The sequence below is a fragment of the Prunus avium genome, chromosome 2 (genome assembly GCF_965620075.1).
Source record: "Prunus avium chromosome 2, drPruAviu1.hap1.1, whole genome shotgun sequence".
In the NCBI taxonomy this organism is placed as follows: domain Eukaryota; kingdom Viridiplantae; phylum Streptophyta; class Magnoliopsida; order Rosales; family Rosaceae; genus Prunus; species Prunus avium.
Window position 1 is genome coordinate 29,280,826 of NC_142285.1, and position 22,284 is coordinate 29,303,109.

General features: G+C 38.1%; 1 protein-coding gene and 1 pseudogene across 2 annotated transcripts; both read right to left on the minus strand.

The window, feature by feature from the left end:
- Positions 1-216: 216 nt before the first annotated feature.
- On the minus strand, positions 217-4,442 carry LOC110764179 (putative disease resistance protein At1g50180). Of its 2 annotated transcripts, XR_015833452.1 has the most exons (4): positions 3,268-4,442; positions 1,121-2,863; positions 971-1,022; positions 217-444 (listed from the first exon to the last, which is right to left on the minus strand). XR_015833452.1 is itself a non-coding variant. In XM_088247868.1 (3 exons), exons 1-2 carry the CDS (start codon positions 4,295-4,297, stop codon positions 1,140-1,142), a joined length of 2,754 nt encoding a protein of 917 aa, XP_088103994.1. In that variant the 5' UTR covers positions 4,298-4,442; the 3' UTR covers positions 468-1,022; positions 1,121-1,139. The 2 variants fall into 2 exon arrangements, 1 of the variants encoding a protein (XP_088103994.1); XM_088247868.1 differs by lacking the exon at positions 217-444 and having other exon boundaries at positions 468-1,022.
- Positions 4,443-6,420: 1,978 nt separating this feature from the next.
- On the minus strand, positions 6,421-21,055 carry LOC110764180 (putative disease resistance protein At1g50180; annotated as a pseudogene).
- Between the last annotated feature and the right edge of the window lie 1,229 nt (positions 21,056-22,284).

The following is a 22,284-nucleotide window of genomic DNA, read 5'->3' on the forward strand; positions in this document are numbered from 1 at the left end:
GAGTTATGAGGGTTGGGTTTGGACGAATGGTCAGTGATTTTTTAACGTTAGTTTTGACGGAAATTAACCGGAAGGACCATTTTGATGGGTAGATGATAACCTGAAGGACTATTAGTGTCACAAAAAAACCTGAAAGACAATTCGTGATAATTTTGTAAATCTGAAGGACCATTTGTGATAAAAAGCCTAATTATATTATATATTTTCTAGTTTTAGTCTCTGCACATTCAACTTGCAATATAATTAAATTAAATTTAAAACCCAAGAAGAGTATAGAGTGAGTCCCAGATACAAACGAAAGAGAATCACATACAACATTATAATTCAAAAAAGAAAAAAAAACCAGGAATAAAATGAAAAAAAGAAAAGAGCCAAAGAATTGGCCAAAAGATATTCGAATGGTTAACGTTCCCTGGCTTTGCTTTGCATTAGGAGTCCGGGAAACTGCATTAAAAATAATATTGAACTCGTTAAAGATGAGTAACCGGTGAGTGATAAGGTACAATAGGAGAGTTTTAATTTAATGTAATTATGATGACGTGGAATAATTCAATTCATTAGATTAATCAACTGGTTAAAATTTCTCTAAATACGTATAAATGTATGAATACTAAATGTAGAAGCTTATGATACAATAAATAGATATGGTTTTTATTGCTGTTTCTCAAAAAATAAAAATAAACACACACACACACAATTGGTGTAAGTGTAATGTATTCGAAAATGTGTTGAAAATAGTGCAACTGCTAGAGTAACCCAATTCAAAATTAGTTTAAATTTATTTAACATAATAAGAGAGGCTCTTGTTATAACAAATATGTATACAATCGAAGTTGCAAGTAAACGGGGAATTGATTGCCAGGAAAATGATAGTCCAATCAATCAGCTTTTTTACATGAGATATAAAAATAAACTCTTTATATTAAAATAAAATAGAAATACTACTACTTTAATAAAACACACTTTTCACCTTTTTTTCACCCGACTCTTTTTGCTGTTGCTCGGCCCTCAACTCTTTTTCCCTTCAAATGGAAAAAGGAGAGAAACAATTACTTATTTTTCCCTTGAAAAAATAAAAAAGGAAAGAGAAAAACATAAAGAAAAACAAAATTTAGCATACCATTTTATTCCGAATCTTCTTATGCCCAAATATTTGTTATAATAACAGACTGCACATGTTGGATTTTGTAAAAATCCTCTCCTCCGTCCCCAAGCCGGCTACAGAATTCAGAACGCATCTCATTGATGGTTAATTCCTTGAGGGTAGTAATATATTGGAGCCCATCAGGAACTGCCTTCAAATCTAAGCACTCCTCAATGTGCAATCTGCATAGACGAGGCATGGCTCCTTTCTCCACCTTCCATTCTTTTAACGCCGTCAACTTAGCAAGAGAAAGAAATTCGAGTAATGGAAAGCCTCCCTTTGAGCAAACAAGAAGTGCTGGAAAATAACCGAACCTAGCAAAAAGCATTCTCAAGCTTGGTAGCTTCTCTAATACTTTTATGTGGTCGTCCTCGAGATTACCAAAATTTATCAGTGTAAGCTTGGTGAGTTTCTCATGGCACATGAGTTCTTTTGGTAACTCTCTGATTACTCCGTATAGTCGCAGCTTGTATATATTAGGACAGCTTAATACTATGTTCCATGGTATTGGTTCAAACCATCCCGAGCCAACCGATAGAGAGTGGAGATGCTTAAATATGATGTTTGTCCCTTTCTCCTTTTTGTCCCCTCCGTCAAATATGTTAACCCCCAATTTTCTAAGGTTGATTAGTTTAACAAAATCATCTAGATCAGATGATGCCTGAATACAAATATTAACTACTGTGTGCATATTCACTGCCTCAGTAGCAAATAACAGACGTCTTGCACTGTGATATCTGGGTAAATATATATGTCTCAATTTTTCCATCTTGGAAAACATGTTTCCATTTGGAATTTTAAAATCCCGATCAATGCTACGTAAATCTAGAGTCTGCAAACATACCAGATTTGCTATAGATGATGGCAACGCGTGAAAATTACTATCCTTTACACTTAAAAACCTTAAGTGCACTAGATTCCCAATTTCATGCGGTAACTTGAACACTCCACTACGTATACCTTCAAACTTCAAAACTCTAAGTAATGTGAAGTTCTTTAATGGTGACTGTAATACCTTTGAGTTCATGAAGTATATTGAGGCAGAAAATAACAAAGACCTAACATGTCCATAATTTTCATCTTTTCCCAGACCATATATATCAACTTTTTTGTCCAAATAGATGGCAAGTCTTCGAACTCTACCGTTTGGTGTTTGCTTGATCTCCACATCTGCAGAATAATTGATAATATGGAGTAGGTTTCCCTCTTTTGCCTTTAACATGCATAAGTCTCGCATAAGATCGTGGAGATGACAAGTCTTGATCTTCTTATTCGAACCCTGTTTTCCAACTTGAACCATACACCTGCCCACTAACTCACTTAAGCACATATATGATACATCTTCCATTACTTCCACTGATGCCGATGATATAAAACCTTCCGCCATCCATAGTTTAGTCAATGTACTCACCGGTATTTCATAATCTTCCAGAAAATGGGCTAAGTAGAGAAAACATAGTTTTAAGTAATAAGGTAAGTTATCGTAACTCAATTCCAATACCCATGATACCCCTTCATATCCTTCACCTTTGTAATCGGGCCCAAGGTCTGTGCCTCTCCTTATATATGCATAAACATTCTTATGCACCGTATTCCACTCATCAACTGTGTCTTTTCTAGCAAGAAGTCCTGCAAGCACCTTGATGGCTAGTGGCAAACCTTTGCAACGTTGAAGCATCTCCCTTCCTAGCTCTTTCTTATGTTCATAAATTTTATGGTCTGAGAAACAATATTAAGATCAGATACATGTGCTCAATTGACAAAAAGTATACAAAACAAATTATCCCATTAGTTTCTGATTTTTCTTTGGGCTACAACTTTGATTTGTGTTGGTCCGTTATGTGAGCCCTGATTTATTTGGATATTAAGTGAGAGATTCGTTGTTAGCTACACTTTCTTTCTATTGAAGAAAAGAAATTTCTAGAGTATAGGTTTTGATTTGAGTAAATTTTCTGAATATAAATATTGTGATAATAAAATTGGTATCTTCATGTAGAGGCGTAGTGCAAAAGTTTTGAATATTCTATAGTAGAATTTTCTTAGAATGAGAAAGAAAAAGTTAGTTGACACACTGAATTGATAAACAAGAAAAGTAGAGATAAAAGGTTTGTGTGAGAACATACTTGTATCTTCCGGTCCAAACATTGCTATCTTTTCAAACAGTTCCCAGCTTTCATCATCATTCAATGACTGTAGTTCGAAGAGGAAACCATTTTTGTCCGCATACGAAGCGACTTCTTTGTTGCGAGTAGTGAGTAAAATTCGGCTCCCAGTTTCCTCATTCATTGGAAATCCAGCTTGCAAAGAGCTCCACGCATCACTGGTCCAAATGTCATCAAGCACCACCAAACATTTCCTATATCTTTGCGTATTCCAAAGTTTCTCTGCTATTTCATCAATCTTCATTTTTGCAATTTTTTTTCTTTCCTCATTGGTAGGAGAAATGAGTTTAGTCAGAATTTCTTCCAAAACTTCCCGTGCTTGGCATTGTTGAGAAATACACACCCAGGCAAAACAATCGAAATGACGCTTAATATCACCATGATGATACACTTGTTTTGCAAGAGTGGTTTTACCCAACCCGCCCATCCCCCAAATAGAAACAACTCGGGGGCCTTTTTCTTTGATCAAATGCGTAGCCAATATCTCTGTTCCAGGGGCTAACCCAACCACATGAGGGTCGACAATATGAGGATAAGCTATCCTCCGTTCCTGTTGCCTCTGAAAAAAAGTGTCACCTCCACTCTCCCTTGTTTGGTGTAGGTTAAAACTTGGCATAATCAAACTCAACTGTGAAATTTTGGTTGTAATTTTCTCAATGTCTGAGCCAATCCGATGAAGATTAACTCCTTTTATGAAGATGCCAATAAACCATGTCAAAACATTTGGTTTCCTCTTGAAAGCCACTTTTAAGACATAAGTTTCAATGACATCCTCAAGATCATAAGCAGCATCTCTGACACTTGCCACCCAAATGCGTATTGATTCATTGCGTCCCTGGCTTGCGTCTGCATCTTTCAAGTAGGCTTGCATGAATTGTAGCTGGGTTTGTGCACTCTGAACCTTACCACCCACGGATTTCAAGGATTTCAATTCCTGAATGATAGGGTTGCTGAGCCCTTCGAGCACTATTGAAACAATACCTTCGGCCATATTAGAAGCTTTTCCTTTTCTTCTGTTTTTTTAGATTGAAAAAAATAATCTTAGCAATGGAGAAGTCTCAGTTCCGTTCATATAGGAAGTAGCAGAAGGGCAGAAGTCAACCAAGTCTCCGCCCTATCTGTCCCCAATCAGTGCCAGCTTTGAAAAGTAGCAGGAGGTGCTCACCTGAGGACCAAATTTTGAGGGACTCTGAGCGGCAAACACATATCACCCGTTGGATTAATCCAACGGCTTGTAGTCTTAGTACTGTTTCTTGAAATCAGTAAAGGTTGCAGAAAAAGAGATATTCTTTATCTGTTCCAGCAGAAAGCAGCCCATATAACGATAGTTTTTATTTTAAAAGAAAGCTTGGTGTAATTATCACTTCACGTGATGGATACTATCAAAAAACACCACTTGATAAACTTTTGACTTTAGTGCATATTGGGACAATTTACAACAGACAAGTGTATAAATATATTAAAGCCTTAATAATAATAATGCAAATAAAATTACTATTTTCAATGAAACCCCATATCAGGAGGGAGGTACCTTGGAGGAAAGAACAAAAAATGCTTGCGACCTGAAGACCTGCTCAACTCTTTCTTATTAAACCTCACGTGAATTACATGTGACTGAGAAAGGAGAAAAAAAATTTAGATGGGAGCTACGCGTGCACTGGAGTGTGTTCTAACCAAATCGAGATCTCGACAGCTTTTTTTTCAAAGAGATATATATATAATTAAGATTTGATTAAAGTAATAACCAAAGCATGTCATGATGTTTTTTGGCATTATCCACAGAGATGCCTTTGCTCTGCCGAGCGAATAATGGCATGTTGCTTTTCTTCTACTCAAAAAGTGGTAGTATGCTTTTGCCTTTTAATTAATTCACGCGCCAAACATAATAACAATATCATAATGCAACTAGGTGCGTTTTCTCGGAAACAAATGCGGCGAGGCCTTCGAAGAATTTTCAGCAGGGCGTGCCGTGCTTGCAGTGAATTCAAGTAGCCGATGGGCCTGAGGTGTTGTTGAGGGCCGACATATCCGAGCCCTCTGGTCCTTTTCTATGGACATTTGAAGCTCAATATCGTAGCCCAGCAAGATTGAAGTCGAGGAAGCAAGTTATTTTGGGTTTCTTCTTCTTCTTATTTATTATTGAGTTCTTCCGATATAGTTCCTTACATTTAAATTTTTACTGAAAATCTAAATTTAAAATAGGTTGTCATATGAGATAGAGTTGACCTAGTATTATTAATTAAATTCATTATATGCCATCTATCTTCATATTTTATTTTTAAGTATGTCATTTACTACCTTAATTATAAGTAATACTCCCTATTAATACCATATCAATCACCCCATTTATTTTGGTTGGCATTCCCTTTACACATCGCCAATCCCTAAAGTAAACAAACAAAAAAATCCCTAAATTACATATCCAATAAATAATATACCTATGAAAAATATAAATATGTACATAATATAGGTACTTTATTTAAAGAACAAAAAAAAGATCCATTATTTTGTAATTGAAATTTCTGTAAATGTTTTTATAAATTAAAAATAGGTTTATTATTTACCAAAAAAAAGAAAAGTTTTTTTTTGGGTCAGAAAATAGGTACGTAATTGAAATTTCTACACATCTTTCATAAATTAAAAATAGGTATGTTATAGGTACACAGAATAGGTATATTTACAAAATATGTGTGAAAAATAGGTTATTATTCATTAAAAAATGGTGGAAAAAATAGTTTTTATTTTGTTCTAGAGTTAGCTAAGTCTCCTCTATTAGCTAGAGAAAATGGTTCAAGATACTGATGGTGAACGAACCCTTAATAGAGAGGTATTTTACACCTTTTCAAATTTCTCATATTCAAACCCAAACCCTAAATCAAATTCCTCATATTTAAATTCCTCAAATCTAAATTCCTCAAATCCTCTTATCAAAATCTCATAAAACGGTTCAATTTCCTCATCATGATTTTGACAGCGTGGAGACGACTGATCGTTTTCCACTGACGACCGGTATTTTTGAAGCAGGTTTTTCATGTTCAAAGAACCTAGGGGGTTGACCGGTCATTGTCTTCTGGCAACCTGTCATTTTGAAGTAGGTTCTCCGTGTTCGAAGGACTAAGGGGGGCAACCGGTCGCCTTCTCAACTTTAACTGCATAACAGCATAATAACTGTTTAACTTACTCTCTAACAGTCAACCAATTCTCTAACAATATAACAGATGCAACCTAGCATAGACTCAGGGCCGTCCCCATGGGAGAAACTTAAATTGTTGTTAGTTATGATAAGAAGTTTATTTTGTGGAGTATTCAATATTCTACATTTTCTTCTCTATAGAATTAATTAAAAACAAAACTTGAAATACTTAAGCGTTATCAACGACCTTATGTTCAGGCAATCACATACCATATACTAAAATAAAATAGAAATACTACTACTTTAATGAAACACACATTTCACCTACTACTCATTAAAAAGAAACAGACTTTTCACCCAACTCTTTTCGCTGTTGCTCGGCCCCCAACTCTTTTTCCCTTCAAGTTTTCCCTTCAACTGGAAAGAGGAGACAAACAATTACTTCTTTTTCCCTTGAAATAATAAATAATAAAAGAGAAAAACAAAATTTAGCATACCATTTATCCCGGAAGGTTTGGTAAAATATTTGTCATAATAATAGACTGCACATGTTGGATTTTGTAAAAATCCTCTCCTCCTTCCCGAAGCCTGCTACAGAATTCAGAATGCATCCAATCGATGGTTAATTCCTTGAGGGTAGTAATATATTGGAGCCCATCAGGAACTGGCTCCAAAACATAGCAACGCGCAATGTGCAATTTGCAGAGACTAGGCATGGCTCCTTTCTCCACCTTCCATTCTTTTAAGTGCATCAAGTCAGAAAGAGAAAGAAATTCGAGTAATGGAAAGCCTCCTTCTGAGCAAACAAGAGGTCCCCGAAAAGTAAAGAAAGTATGGAATTTCTCCAAATTATTAAGGAAAAGCATTCTCAAGCTTGGCAGCTTCTCTAATACTTTTATGTGGTCGTCCTTGAGATCACCAAAATCTATCAGTGTAAGCTTGGTGAGGTTCGTAAGGCACATGAGATCTTCTGGTAACTCTCTGATACGTCCTTCTAGTTGCAGCTTGTATATATTAGGACATCTTAATACTATGTTCCATGGTATTGGTACACCCTCCAAACTAGAGACCACCGATAGAGACTTGAGATGCTTAAATATGATGTTTGTCCCTTTCTCCTTTTTTTCCCCTCCGTCAAATGTGATAACTCCCAATTTTCTAAGGTTGGTTAGTTTAACAAATGTTGGCGAGTCCTTACTTAGTTAGGATTTTAGTTCCTTACTATGTTAGGATTTTAGTTACTTACCTATTTGTCTAGTCCGATTATAGTTAAGATTTATTTACTATTGTAATTTAGATTTATTTTCTATTGTAATTTAGATTTATTTCCTATTTTATTTAGGGTTGTACTTATATAAATACCTCCATATTGGAGAAGAATAAAAATATGAGCATATATGAGCATAACTGAATATTTGCCCTACTTTGTTTCACTTGGTATCGAGAGCCTAGGTTCTCTTGTGTCCTGTGCTTGCGTTTTCCTTGTAATTTAAGTGCTCTCCTCCCCTCCTCTTCCAGGGGGGGAGGGGAGTGAAAAAGATCTATTTCTCCTTCCCGTGAAGATATTGCCTATTTCTTGACTCCGACGACCTCTTCTCTTCAGGGGGAGAGGAGGAGTGAAGAGAAGTTGTGTCTGCGTGAATTAGCTAAAGTTGATATGGAAGAACTGTTGCTGTTGCTGTTGCCGTTGTCGTTGCCTCTACTACCGCAATTGATGTTACTGTTGCCGCTATTGTTGCCGTTGATGTTGCCTTTGTTTGTTTCGCTGCTGTGTTTTGATCCATCTCTACAACATAAAAAACTCTAACCCTACACTACCTATTTCCGCTGCACTATATACCTAGCCTATAATCCTAGCCTACCGCCGCGGTCTACCTCGCTATTGCCGCCGCCACTGCTCACCGAGCCGTTGCTTTCCTCCGTGAGCCTCGTCACCGCTCAACAAGTTGTTGCTTTCCTTCGCGAGCCTCGTCACCGCTCACCAAGCCTTTCCTTTGACTATTGTTGCAACTTTATTTGGGTGTTACTTTCACCAAATCTCGACTCTCATACATCGTCGGATTTGAGGGGGAGTGACACCGCTGCTCATCTATTCCGCTGCAATTTAACCACCTATCTGCCATGGCTGATTCTGCTACATCTCAATGTTAGTCAGTGCATGTTTCTCAAGTACCATTGATCATATGGCTCCATCAACCCCTTCTCTTCAGAGGGAGAGGGGGAGTGAACAGAAGTTGTCTCTGCTGTTGCTGCTGCCAGTGCCTTATATTGCTCTTGCTGGTGCCAATCCCTTGTATTGTCTCTGCTGTTGCTGTTGCTGTTGCCAGTGCCTTGTATTGCTGTTGATGATGCCTGTTATGTCTCTGCCTTGTTGCTCTTGCTGGTACCAGTGCCTTGTATTGCTCTTGTTGGTGCCAGTATTGTTGCTCCTGCCTGTTATGGTGCTAGTATTGTTACTCATGCATTTGCTAGTGTGTTTCCGCTGTGGTTGTTGTGAATTTATTGCAAGCGCACAATTCGCACAAGTAATATAGAAATAAGTAGAGTATCGTTCCCACGAAGATTGTAATTTCCTATTAATTACCAATTATGATTAATTCAAAAGTTTATCTGAACAATTGATTAAGAAGATTGATTGATTTAAGTAACCTAAAACAATTATGAAAAATAGCAATTTAATTAATGATAGAAAATTAAGATGATGAGACACTAGAGCATCCGATTTCACCATAACCAATTCCACTTAATTCTTATAGCCAATTAACCCTAATTACTATCCATGTTGACAGTTGGTTTCTCCTAATTCATTCGATATCCCCTCTCGGGCTCAACCAAAAGTATTCTTAATTAACAACCCATTCTCTCTCGAGCAACAGATTTAGAAAATCAAGAACCCATTAAGTTCTATGAGAACCTGCAAGAAAACTGCATGAGTCATGTTAGTCCCTCTCGGGCACTCATTCAAGACATGGTATTTGTTACGAGAAGCAAACACCAAACATCTCCTCTCGGTCTCCGCTTGGATCATCAAATCAATTAAATATTGACCAGATATTCAAAGCATTAAGAACAGTAACAAATACTCAACATGGGATAATAATCAGAAATTAATATAACTATAAAAATTAAGTATTCATAGTTAGGCTACATCGTAGCCCTAGCAAGGAAAATTAGTTCATGACAAAAGAAAATATAAACAAGAGAATTGTTGTCATAAAACCGATTTGGCAGATGGACTTGATCTTCCGAGTCTCCACAGGAACACCTTCGAAAGCTCCTCAAGTAGTGTAGCAGCAAATCCTTGGCTCTCTCTCTGATGTTTCTCTGGGTGTATGAAAGTTGGTGGAAAAGTATGGTATATGAGAGGATCATTGATCGGTTCATAATTGTATATCATTTTGTACCCTTCTAGCTTATGATTTGGTTATGTTTTTGAGTTAAACTTGTGCTTTTAATCCTTTTTGTGTTTATCTTTCAGTTCATTGAGCTTTAGTTAATAATGATGGCTTTGGATAGTAAATGATGCAATCCATGCATGTTAGGGCCTAATTTGGATGAATGGATGAAGAGCTTAAAGACAAACTCAATTTTGGCTACAGTCCCCTGCCAGCCCAGTTTCGTAGGTCATATTGCAAGCTTTGTTTCAACAACCTACATAGCTCGAATGAGGCCACATTCTTCATAACAGTTGTTCCAATTGGTGTGTACTATAACATATCCAAAATTCAGCCCCATTGGATAAATCTGGAGTCCGTTACCTAGCAAACACAGAACCATGCTCAGGATGGATCTTATCAGCGCGGAAAATGAGTTAGCAATTTGTTTTGGCCTTAACTTCCTCCTCCGACCTTGGATTGGCCCAAATAACATATGGCTGGAAAGAAGACATTCTGAACTTCAATTTCGAGTGCATAAAGTCCTAATTTGATTAAGAGAAGCCCAAGTTGTAAGCCCTTGAAGTTGCTGGTCATGCTGACCTCAGCATGTGCTGGTTGGATGCTTGGTCATGGTGAGCTAGGTATGAGCTATCATTTCTGGTTGGAAGCTTGGTCATGGTGACATGAAGATGAGCTAGGGCTGCTGGTGGGATCTATTGGTGAAGTGCATCAACCAATTTAGATTTTCTAATACAAGTGCATCAACCATTTCAGATTTTATAAAACAAGTGTTGTATGCATTAGCCATATTGAATTCAGATTTTCACTTCCCCTAGGCCTATAAATAGGGAAGTTCTCTAAGCTTGTAAACACACCCCAAGGGGGGGAGCTCTCAAACACTTCTCTAGAGCTCCCTTCCCTTCTCTCCCTCAAATTCTCTTAGTTTCTCTTTCTAGTTCTCAATTCTAGCTTTCTTTAATGTTTTCTTAGTTGTAATTTATTTTTCTTGTAATGTACATTTTTTCTTAAGTATTCAAGTTTAATTAGTTTCCAAGTTTCAATTATGGTTTTTGTTCTTATTCATTATGCTTATAAGTTAATATGCTAGTTTGAATGATTGATCACCATTTAGGCTTGCATGTTAGCTATCTTGGTTTGAATTAAGAGTATACACCATGCTTTAATTCGAATTGAACTATGAATAGGAAGAGTATGTATGGACATTCGACAACAGGGATTAGATACATGCTTGGTTGTTTAAAATGTTCTTCTATGCTTAATGGGTTCCTAATGCTTAATTTTAGGTTAGACAACAAATGATCAAATTAGGGAATTAGGAACACAAGGTTATGACCACAGACCATGGCTTAATCATACTTTAGCTAGAATCAATCCATTAATCTAAATTGAACTTGGGAACTTATCTGCTTGAGTTAGTTATTTTCTTTTTTTCTTGTTGTATTTATTTCCTTTCTTTTTCATTTCTGTTTTGTGTAGGGAAAATGAATGGGATCATTCAATCACCAATCCTCGTGGGATCGACCTCGCACTTACATACGTTATACTACCGAACGGCTCGTGCACTTGCGAGTATCACAAGTTGAGGATGCAACTAAATCCATTTTGGTGCAGCTGTATCTACGCAACAATCATCCCATGAAGAGATGGTAGGGTGATCTTATATAGTGTAAAACAACTAAACCCTACTCTTAAAAGGTCTGGAAAAACTCTCCTAAAGCAAAACAAAATCCCAAACAATTAAGGAAACAAACTAGGAAAGAATCCTTCTTTGACTTGGAAACACGTCAGCCAACTTGCACGCACGTTTTAGGGTCGATACACTTCCTAGTAAATTCTGGAAAAAAATGAGAAACGTAGCTTTATCTCTAAGCTTTCCAAGCATATATTACACGCCACTAGGAAAAATCGGAAAGGTCTTCAAATCTTCAATCTTCAACAACAGTGCAGTTCTGACGGGATTTCAACTTAGGATGTCTTGACTTGCAAGTTTGGAGCATTTGGCTTGGTAGAAAATTATGAAACTTTGATACAATGATCTTCAATGTCTTAGATTTCTTCTCCAATTGGCCTTGCACTAAAATTCATTCGAAAAGTCAATTTTCAGTCAAAATCCTTCCAAGAGCGCAGAATAACTGAAAATAAGGAAAGTAAGGTAATAATGCTCTTTACAATTAACTTTCCCTACAAAAACCAAATAAAAGAGGTATAAAAATATAGGAAATAATACACTTATCAGTGGTCATGCCCCTTGACCTTGCCTTTGCTCTTTACTTTCTTTGCCTTGCCTTACCCTATTTGTTAGGGTTTGGCTTTGCCTTGCCATGCCTTGCCTTACCCTATTTTTAAGGTAAGGCTTTACCTTTGTCATGCATTACCCTATTTTTAGGGTTTTGTTACCCTATCTGGGCTTTCTTTGCCATGCATTGCCACCTTGCCTTTGCTTGGCCTTTATTTGCCTTACCTTGCCTTACCCTATTTTTAGGGTTTGGTTGCCTTTGCTTTTGCTGTGTTCACAGGGCTTCTGTGTTCTGCCTTATCTGCTGCCGTGCCCACAGGGTTTCTGTGTTCTGCTATGTGCCCTATTTTTTAGGGTTTGCTCTTGTGTTTCCGCTGTGAACTTTGCTTTAGTTTGTCACTTGTTTCACTCGTGGTTGACGAAAAGACCTTCTCTACAATTGGTGCTTCTCAAGTATGGTGTTCTGTGACTCGCTTGTCAAGTTGGGCATGCGAAATATCTTTGCCCAACTTGAGGGGGAGTGTTGGCGAGTCCTTACTTAGTTAGGATTTTAGTTCCTTACTATGTTAGGATTTTAGTTACTTACCTATTTGTCTAGTCCGATTATAGTTAAGATTTATTTCCTATTGTAATTTGGATTTATTTTCTATTGTAATTTAGATTTATTTCCTATTTTTATTTAGGGTTGTACTTATATAAATACCTCCATATTGGAGAAGAATAAAAATATGAGCATATATGAGAATAACTGAATATTTGCCCTACTTTGTTTGACTACAAAATCATCTAGATCAGATGCCTGAATACCAATATTGACTACCGTGTGCAAATTCACTGCCTTAGGAGCAAATATACATTCATGTTCATCTCTTGGGTGCAAATTCTGACATGTGGGTAAATATATATGTCTCAATTTTTCCATCTTGGAAAACACATTTCGATTTGAAATTTTAATATACCCAATGCTGCTACGTAAATCCAGAGTCTGCAAACATACCAAATTTGATAATGGCACCGCTTCAATCAAACTATTCTTTACACTTAAAAACCTTAAGTGCACTAGATTCCCAATTTCATGCGGTAACTTGAACACTACTATTTATACCTTCAAACTTCAAAACTCTAAGTAATGTGAAGTTCTTGAATAGTAACTGTGATACCTTTGAGTTCCTTAAGTAGTTTCCTAGGCAAAAGTATAACAAAGACCTAACATGTCCATAATTTTCATCTTTCTCCGAACCATATGCATCAATCGTATTGTCCAAATAGATGGCAAGTCTTCGAACTCTACCGTTTGGAGTTTCCTTGGTCTCTAAAGCCATAGAATAATTGATAATATGGACAAAGTTCCCCTATTTTGCCTTTAACATGCATAAGTCTCGCATAAGATCGTGGAGATGACAAGTCTTGATCTTCTTACTTGAACCATGTTTTCCAACTTGAACCATACACCTGCCCACCAAGTCACTTAAGCACATATATGATACATCTTCCATTACTTCCGCTAATGGTGATGATATAAAACCTTCTGCCATCCATAGTTTAGTCAGTGTACTCACCAGTATTTCATAATCTTCTGGAAAATGGGCTAAGTAGAGAAAACATAGTTTTAAGTAATATGGTAAGTTATCGTAACTCAACTCCAATAACCATGATACCCCTTCATATCCGTCACCTTTGTAATCGGGCCCAAGGTCTGTGCCTCTCCTTATATATGCATCAACATTCGTATGCACCGTATCCCACTCATCAACTGTGTCTTTTCTAGCTAAAAGTCCTGCAAGCACCGTGATGGCTAGTGGCAAACCTTTGCAATGTTGAAGCATCTTCGTTCCTAGCTCTTTCTTCTGTTCATAAATTTTAGGGTCTGAAAAATAATATTAAGACCAAATTAATTAACTACATGTGTTCAATTGCACGAAATGTCTACAAAACAAATTGTGCCATTCTATCATTCACTTACTTCAATGATTTTCACTTTGGAACTCATAAGTTTTTTATTTTTCTTTGGGCTACAACTTTATGAGTTTTCTATTTCATCGAAGAACGTCACACCCTAGATATGGGGTATGGTAAATTCTCGAATCCGTTGTTTGATAATTAAAATAATTAAAATAAAGTTTAATACAATTAGATTAAATTAATTTCTAGAAATATAAAGATCTCTACCAATAAAAAGTATAAACATGAACTGCAGAATTTCTTATAGAATTTTCTTAGAGTGAAAAAGAAAAAGTGAGTTGACACACTGAATTGATAAACAAGAAAAGTACAGATAAAAGGTTTGTGTGAGAACATACATTTACCTTTTGTTTCAGACGTTGCAATCTTCCCAAACAGTTCCCAGCTTTCTGTTGTGCGGAAGCGTCAACCAAGCAGTGTAAGTGGATGAAAAATAAACGCCAATTGGCAAGAGATAAAATAATGAACACAAACAACACCAACAAGAACACCAAGATTTATACTTGTTCGGCAATGCCTACATCTAGTTTGGAGACGACGGAGTATTCCACTATAATCAATGAGAACATACAACAGTGTTTATCACTCAATTTCCCAAAGACCCAAATACCCCAAGCTCACACATTTACAATAGGAAGAGAAAACTAAAAATACAAAGCAAAGACAAATTTAGAGAAATTTTCTTCTCTCTGGCCGAATGGCTTCTTGCTGTTTTCTCTCCCTCTTCTCCTCTGTTTCAGCTGCTGCCATGCTTCTCAATTTATTGAGAAGCCAACGGGTGAAGGCCAGCTAGTCAAATTATGAGGCCAACTATGAAGTCAGAAAGCCAACCAAGTTTGCAAGGCTTTTGTCTCCCACGTGATCTGCCAAAGGCACAATTCTGCTGCTGTCAATATTCTTCTGCAGCTGCAAAGTTTGTTATTCTCCTGCAAAGCTGCTGCCTCCACTTGACAGCATCCTCCCACAATATTTGGTCGGCTGACACAATTCTTCCTTTGGCCATGTGATGGCTAGTGTGGCAGCCATCATGAAGAAACCATCAACACACGTGGGTGCAATTTGAGCCAATTTCAACAATCTCCACCTTGGCACAAATTTACCAAGTAGCACTCCCAATAGTCGTCTCCCAATCCCCCACGGGGCAATCAACAAAGTTTACAAATTCCAATCAAGTCTAAGCAATGCTTAAACTTGAGCAACGAAACTGGTTTCGTCAACATATCTGCAGGATTGTTGGTGGTTCCAATCTTCTCAAGAAGAATATCTCCCTCTTCAATAATTTCACGAACAAAATGGAACCTCACGTCAATGTGTTTCGTACGTGTATGATGAACTTGATTCTTTGCTAAATAAATAGCACTCTGACTGTCGCAATAAACATCCACATGGTCCTGTTGAACCCCTAAGTCATCAAGCAACCCTTGAAGCCAGATGGCTTCCTTAATAGCTTCTGTTACTGCCATGTATTCAGCCTCAGTAGTCGACAAAGCAACTGTAGATTGCAGAATCGACCTCCAACTCACTGGACCTCCAGCAATAGTGAATACAAAACCTGTAGTGGACCTACGCTTGTCCAAATCACCTGCGTAATCAGAATCCACATATCCAACAACACATTGACCAGTAACTTTATCCTGCTGAAACAATAAACCAACATCCACAGTACCCAGAATATACCGTAGAATCCATTTCACAGCTTGCCAATGCCTTTTTCCTGGATTATGCATATATCTACTGACAATACTAACAGCTTGTGAAATATCAGGCCTAGTACACACCATAGCATACATCAAACTACCAACAGCACTTGCATATGAAATTTGAGCCATGTAATGACTCTCCTCATCAGTATTAGGAGACATAGAACCACTAAGTTTGAAATGAGGGGCAAGAGGTGTACTAACCGGTTTTGAATTTTCATTCATCCCGAATCGCTGTAGTACCATCTTCAAATACTGCTTCTGACACAGACTAATCTTGCCCTTCGATCTATCTCTTTCAATTTCCATACCTAGTATCTTCCGAGCTTCTCCCAAGTCCTTCATCTCAAATTCATTACTCAGTTGAGTCTTCAACCTTTCAATCTCCACTTTGCTCTTACATGCTATCAGCATATCATCAACATATAAAAGCAAATAAATGAAGGATCCATCTTGTAGCTTGCGAAAGTATACACAATGGTCATAATGACTTCTTGTGTACTTATGCCCGATCGTAAACCTATCAAATCGCTTGTACCATTGTCTTGGAGACTGCTTCAAGCCATACAATGATTTTTGCAATTTGCAAACCCAATTTTCCTTGCCAGCAACCTTAAAACCTTCTGGCTGAGACATATAAATTTCTTCCTCCAAATCACCATGTAAGAACGCCGTCTTGACATCAAGTTGAGCTAACTCGAGGTCAAACTGTACAACCAAAGCCAACAAAATACGAATAGAAGAATGTTTTACTACAGGAGAAAATACCTCGTTGTAGTCAATGCCTTCCTTCTGAGCGTAGCCTTTAGCTACCAATCTGGCTTTGAATCTTACATTGTCTTTTCCCAAAGATTCCATCTTCTTGGCATACACCCATTTGCACCCAATTGCTTTCTTCCCCTTTGGTAACTGAACCAGCTTCCAAGTCTCATTTTTATGAAGAGATTTCATCTCCTCATCCATAGATTTCTTCCACTCCACGCTTTCTGAACTTCTGACAGCTTCTTTGTAGGCGGATGGAATATCATCTTCAATAACGGGAAGTGCATATGCCATAATATCAATAAACCGAGCAGGCTTCCTAATTTCCCTTCTCTGTCTTCTGATTGCAATAAAATCTTGTTGCTGTGGAGGCTCTTGGGTAGGTGCCTCCTCTTTATCATCCTCGTCCTCATCATCAGAATTAACTGTAGGACTAGTGTCTGTAACATCAGACCTTACTGGAACAACTGGAGTCTTCAAGAACTCCACCTGCTTTGAACTGCTCATGGTCTTGGTTGCTTCAATTTCATCTTCATGCTTGTTCTAATTAACCATAGCAGCCTCATCAAAAGTCACATCTCTGCTTACAACAAATTTCTTCTCATCTGGACACCAGTGTCGGTATCCCTTCACGCCAGTGCTAAAGCCCATAAATAGAGCTTTCTTTGCTCTTGGATCCAACTTGCTTTCCCTGACATGATAGTAAGCAAGACAACCAAATATGTGTAAATACTTGTAATCAGTATAAGGTTTACCAGACCATACCTTCATAGGCGTTTTGCCCTCGTTCGCAGTAGCCAGCAACCGATTAATAAGATGGCTTGCATAAGTAATCGCCTCAGCCCAAAACGCCTTGCCTAAACCAGCATTAGACAACATACACCGGACTTTCTCAAGCAAAGTACGGTTCATGCGCTCCGCCACCCCATTCTGTTGCGGTGTCTCTCTAACCGTGAAGTGCCTCACAATACCCTCATCTTGACAAACTTTCAAGAAAGGATCAGACTTATATTCACCTCCATTGTCTGATCTGACAGTCTTGATCTTTCGACCGCTTTGCGTTTCAATCATCTTTTTCCACTTCAGGAATATCTTCAAGACTTCATCTTTACGCTTCATGGTGTACACACATATTCTTCTAGAGAAGTCATCAACAAAGGAGACAAAATAATGGCTACCTCCCCAAGATGCATTCTTGGAAGGTCCCCAAACATCAGTGTGAACATAATCAAGAATGCCTTTAGTGTGGTGAATAGCAGTGCCAAATTTTGCTCTAGTTTGCTTACCCAACACACAATGCTCACAGAATTCCAATTTGCATGCCTTCGCACCTTTCAATAAGCCTTGCTTCACCAATCCTTGCAACGCCTTTTCACCAGCATGCCCAAGACGCATATGCCATAACCTCGTAGTGTCTGTGCTATCTGCGTCAGCAGCTTCGGTGACAGCTGCTCCACCAATAACTGTACTCCCTAGCAAGAAATACAAGTTATTTCTTCTTGTACCTTTCATCACCACCAGTGCCCCGTACACAGCTTTAAGAACTCCACCGTCCATGGTGATCTTGAGACCCTTGGATTCCAAAGCGCCCAATGAGATGAGATTCTTCTTCATATCCGGTACATACCGAACATCGCTCAATTCTCTGACTGTTCCATCATGCATCTTCAAACAGATTTTGCCTATCCCTTGTGTTTTGCAGGCATTATTATTGCCCATAAAAATAACTCCACCATCCAGCTCCTCGAAGCTAGAAAACCATTCCCGAATGGGACACATATGATAGGTGCAACCTGAATCCAAAATCCACTCCTCGGAGTGACCATCAGCAGATAAACTAGCCAAAGCAAACTCGAAATCGTCATCTCCAGATTTTGCAACATTTGCTTCAGAACTCACTTTCTCCTTCTCTTTGTTCTTCAATTTGGGGCAGTCTTTCTTCCAATGACCCTTTTGGCGACAAAAGGCACATTCATCTTTAGCAGGAAACTTCCCTCGTGACTTTGAACGAGATTTTCCCACTTCCCAGATTTTCTTTCCTCTGTTCGACCCCTTGCAACAAGTGCCTCGGTTTGTGAATTTTGAGTCTTCAATTCCTTCTTACGACACTCATGATTCACCAACGCCGCAAACACCTCCTCAAGTTTCACCTCGGATTTTCCATACAACAAAGTAGTTGTCAAATTATCATAAACATCAGGCAATGAATTTAACAAACATAGTGCCTTATCCTCGTCAGGAATTTTCACATCAAGGTTTGCTAAATCAGCAAGTATTTTATTATAATCATTGAGGTGTTCGTGCATAGGAATACCTGGACGATACTGAAATCGGAAGAGTCGCTTCTTCAAGAAGAGCCGATTTTCTGCACTCTTGGTCATATACTTCTCCTCCAATTTCGTCCAAAACTCCTTAGCAGAAGTTTCCTTCATATATGGGTATTTCAACTCCTTATCAAGGAACGATCGAATAGTGGCACAAGCATGAAGATTAATTCGCGTCCACTGCTTGTTATCAATATCTTCTGGTTTATCCTCCAGAACCATATCCAACTCTTGTTGATACAACACATCCATAACTTCACATTGCCACATACCAAAACTATTAGAGCCATTGAATTTATCAACCTCTAACCTTGTAGTAGCGATCGGATGTCTATTGGATGTAGGTGCCGAAGAAGACGATGCCGACTCCTTCTCCTTCCCAGATTCATCTTTATCTCTAGCCATCAAATCCACTCGGCACTATTCACGGCTACTGTAGCAAATCATTATTCACTGCTGCTGTTCACAGTACTGTAGAACTGGTACTGTTCACAGTATTGTAGCACGCCAATTTCCCCAGTCGGAACTGGAGCTCTGATACCACTTGTTATGCGGAAGCGTCAACCAAGCAGTGTAAGTGGATGAAAAATAAACGCCAATTGGCAAGAGATAAAATAATGAACACAAACAATACCAACAAGAACATCAAGATTTATACTGGTTCGACAATGCCTACATCCAGTTTGGAGACGACATAGTATTCCACTATAATCAATGAGAACATACAACAGTGTTTATCACTCAATTTCCCAAAGACCCAAATAACCCAAGCTCACACATTTACAATAGGAAGAGAAAACTAAAAATACAAAGCAAAGACAAATTTAGAGAAATTTTCTTCTCTCTGGCCGAATGGCTTCTTGCTGTTTTCTCTCCCTCTTCTCCTCTGTTAAAGCTGCTGCCATGCTTCTCAATTTATTGAGAAGCCAACGGGTGAAGGCCAGCTAGTCAAATTATGAGGCCAACTATGAAGTCAGAAAGCCAACCAAATTTGCATGGCTTTTGTCTCCCACGTGATCTGCCAAAGGCACAATTCTGCTGCTGTCAATATTCTTCTGCAGCTGCAAAGTTTGTTATTCTCCTGCAAAGCTGCTGCCTCCACTTGACAGCATCCTCCCACAATATTTGGTCGGCTAACACAATTCTTCCTTTGGCCATGTGATGGCTAGTGTGGCAGCCATCATGAAGAAACCATCAACACACGTGGGTGCAATTTGAGCCAATTTCAACACTTTCATCATCATTCAACGACTGTGGTTCGAAGAGGAAACCATTTTTGTCCGCATACGAAGCAACTTCTTTGTTGCGAGTAGTGAGTAAAATTCGGCTCCCAGTTTCCTCATTCATTGGAAATCCAGCTTGCAAAGAGCTCCACGCATCACTGGTCCAAATGTCATCCAGCACCACCAAACATTTCCTTTCTCTTTGCGTATTCCAAAGCCTCTCTGCTATTTGATCAATCTTCAGTTTTGCAATTTCTTGTCTTTGCTCATTGGTAGGAGAAATGAGTTTAGTCAGAATTTCTTCCAAAACCTGCCGTCCCTGGCATTGTTGAGAGATACACACCCAAGCAAAACAATCGAAATGACGCTTAACTTTGCAAGAGTGGTTTTACCCAACCCGCCCATCCCCCAAATAGAAACAGCTCGGGGGCATTCTTTCTCGATCAAAAGCTTAGCCAATGTCTCTGTTCCAGGGGCTAACCCAACCACATGAGGGTCGACAATATGAGGATAAGCTATCCTCCGTTCCTGTTGCCTCTGAAAAAAAGTGTCACCTCCACTCTCCCTTGTTTGATCTAGTTTAAAACTTGGCATAATCAAACTCAACAGTGAAATTTTGGTTGTAATTTTCTCAATGTCTGAGCCAATCTGATGAAGATTAACTCCTCTTATGAAAAGGCCAGTAAACCTTGTCAAAACACTTGCTTTCCTCTTGGAAGCGACTTTTAAGACAAAAGTTTCGATGATATCGTCAAGATCATAAGCGGCATCTCTGACACTTGCCACCCAAATGCGTATTACTTCATTGCGTCCCTGTCTTGCGTCTGCATCTTTCAAGTAGCCTTGCATGATTTGTACCTGGGTTTGTGCACTCTGAACCTCACCACCCACTCCAACCAAGGATTTCAATTCCTGAATGATAAGCTTGCTGAGCCCTTCGAGCACTACTGAAACAACAGCTTCGGCCATATTAGCAGCTTTTTTTTTTTTTCTTCTGTTTTTTTAGATTGATAAAATTTTACTGAAAACTCAAATTTAAAATAGGTTACTATATGAAATAGAGTTGTCCTAATATTATTAACTAAAGGTGGTTGGCAAACTGCCACCTTTAGCTGGTGAGCTACATGGTGCTTCAATAGTAGGGGTTCGAAACCCGTTGGAAGCACTTTGTGTCCAAGGGCAAGCCGAACCCCAAACGGGGATTAATCCCACCATTTGGGTATGAAGACACCTCTAGGTATTTCCCAAAAATAGGGGAATTCTAGCAACCTTCTCTTTTGGACCTTCTCCCTTCTCCTCATGACATGTGTCACTTTCTCTACACTTAAAACAATGTCATTAATACATTAGACAATGTATCTTTTGTTTGCCAAATTTACCCTTACTAAATGCATTGGACAAACTAACTTTTGTTTCCACCTTTTTAAAAAATTATGCAGAATTTCAATATCTTCCACAAAATTAACGTCAGTGTTTTTTTAAAAGGCAAAAAGTCACTTTTGGTCCTTATAGTTTGCCATTTTTACCACTTTGGTCCATGTCTTTTCAATTTGGTCAATTTTATCCCTGTGGTTTCAATTTGAAGCAATTCAAGAACAATCCTCAATTTATATAAAAAGAATTGAACTTCCATTAATTGTGGAAGGGCAATTCCGTCAATAAATTATTAAAAATAAATAGTATAGACAAATATAAAAAAGAAAGTAGACCAAAACTTCTCTCTCTCTCTCTCTCTCTCTCTCTCTCTCTCTCTTGCATCTAGACTTGGTGGGGATGGATCTTTGGGTTGCGGAGAGCAAAGAACTTAGCACGAAGACGATGGCGAAGGAACCTTTAATAGAGAGGTCTTTTACAGCTTTTCTTTTGTGCTTCAAGATAGTTATGGCATATTTTGACTTCTTCCACTCCTTGAAAATCTCAAGAAGAAAATTAAAAAAGAAGTTTCAATCCTCTTTATCAGATGCTGGGCTTTTGTTTTTTGTTTTGTTTTTTATAATAAATTTGCTTGGCAAAAAACCCCAAGTTATTTAGTTTTGGGGTTGGTATTGGCGTCTCTTCGGCAGTGGCATAAATGGTGGATTTGAGGAGGCACATCTATGGTACAAGAGAAAATATTAGAAATCTTTATATATATTTTAAGAAAAAAATGAACAAAGAGAAATGGAAGAGAATGCTCTTATCTTTAAATTTCGTTGCAGTACAGTTGCATGAATACTAATTTTAAAGCTTGTGATTTTTCA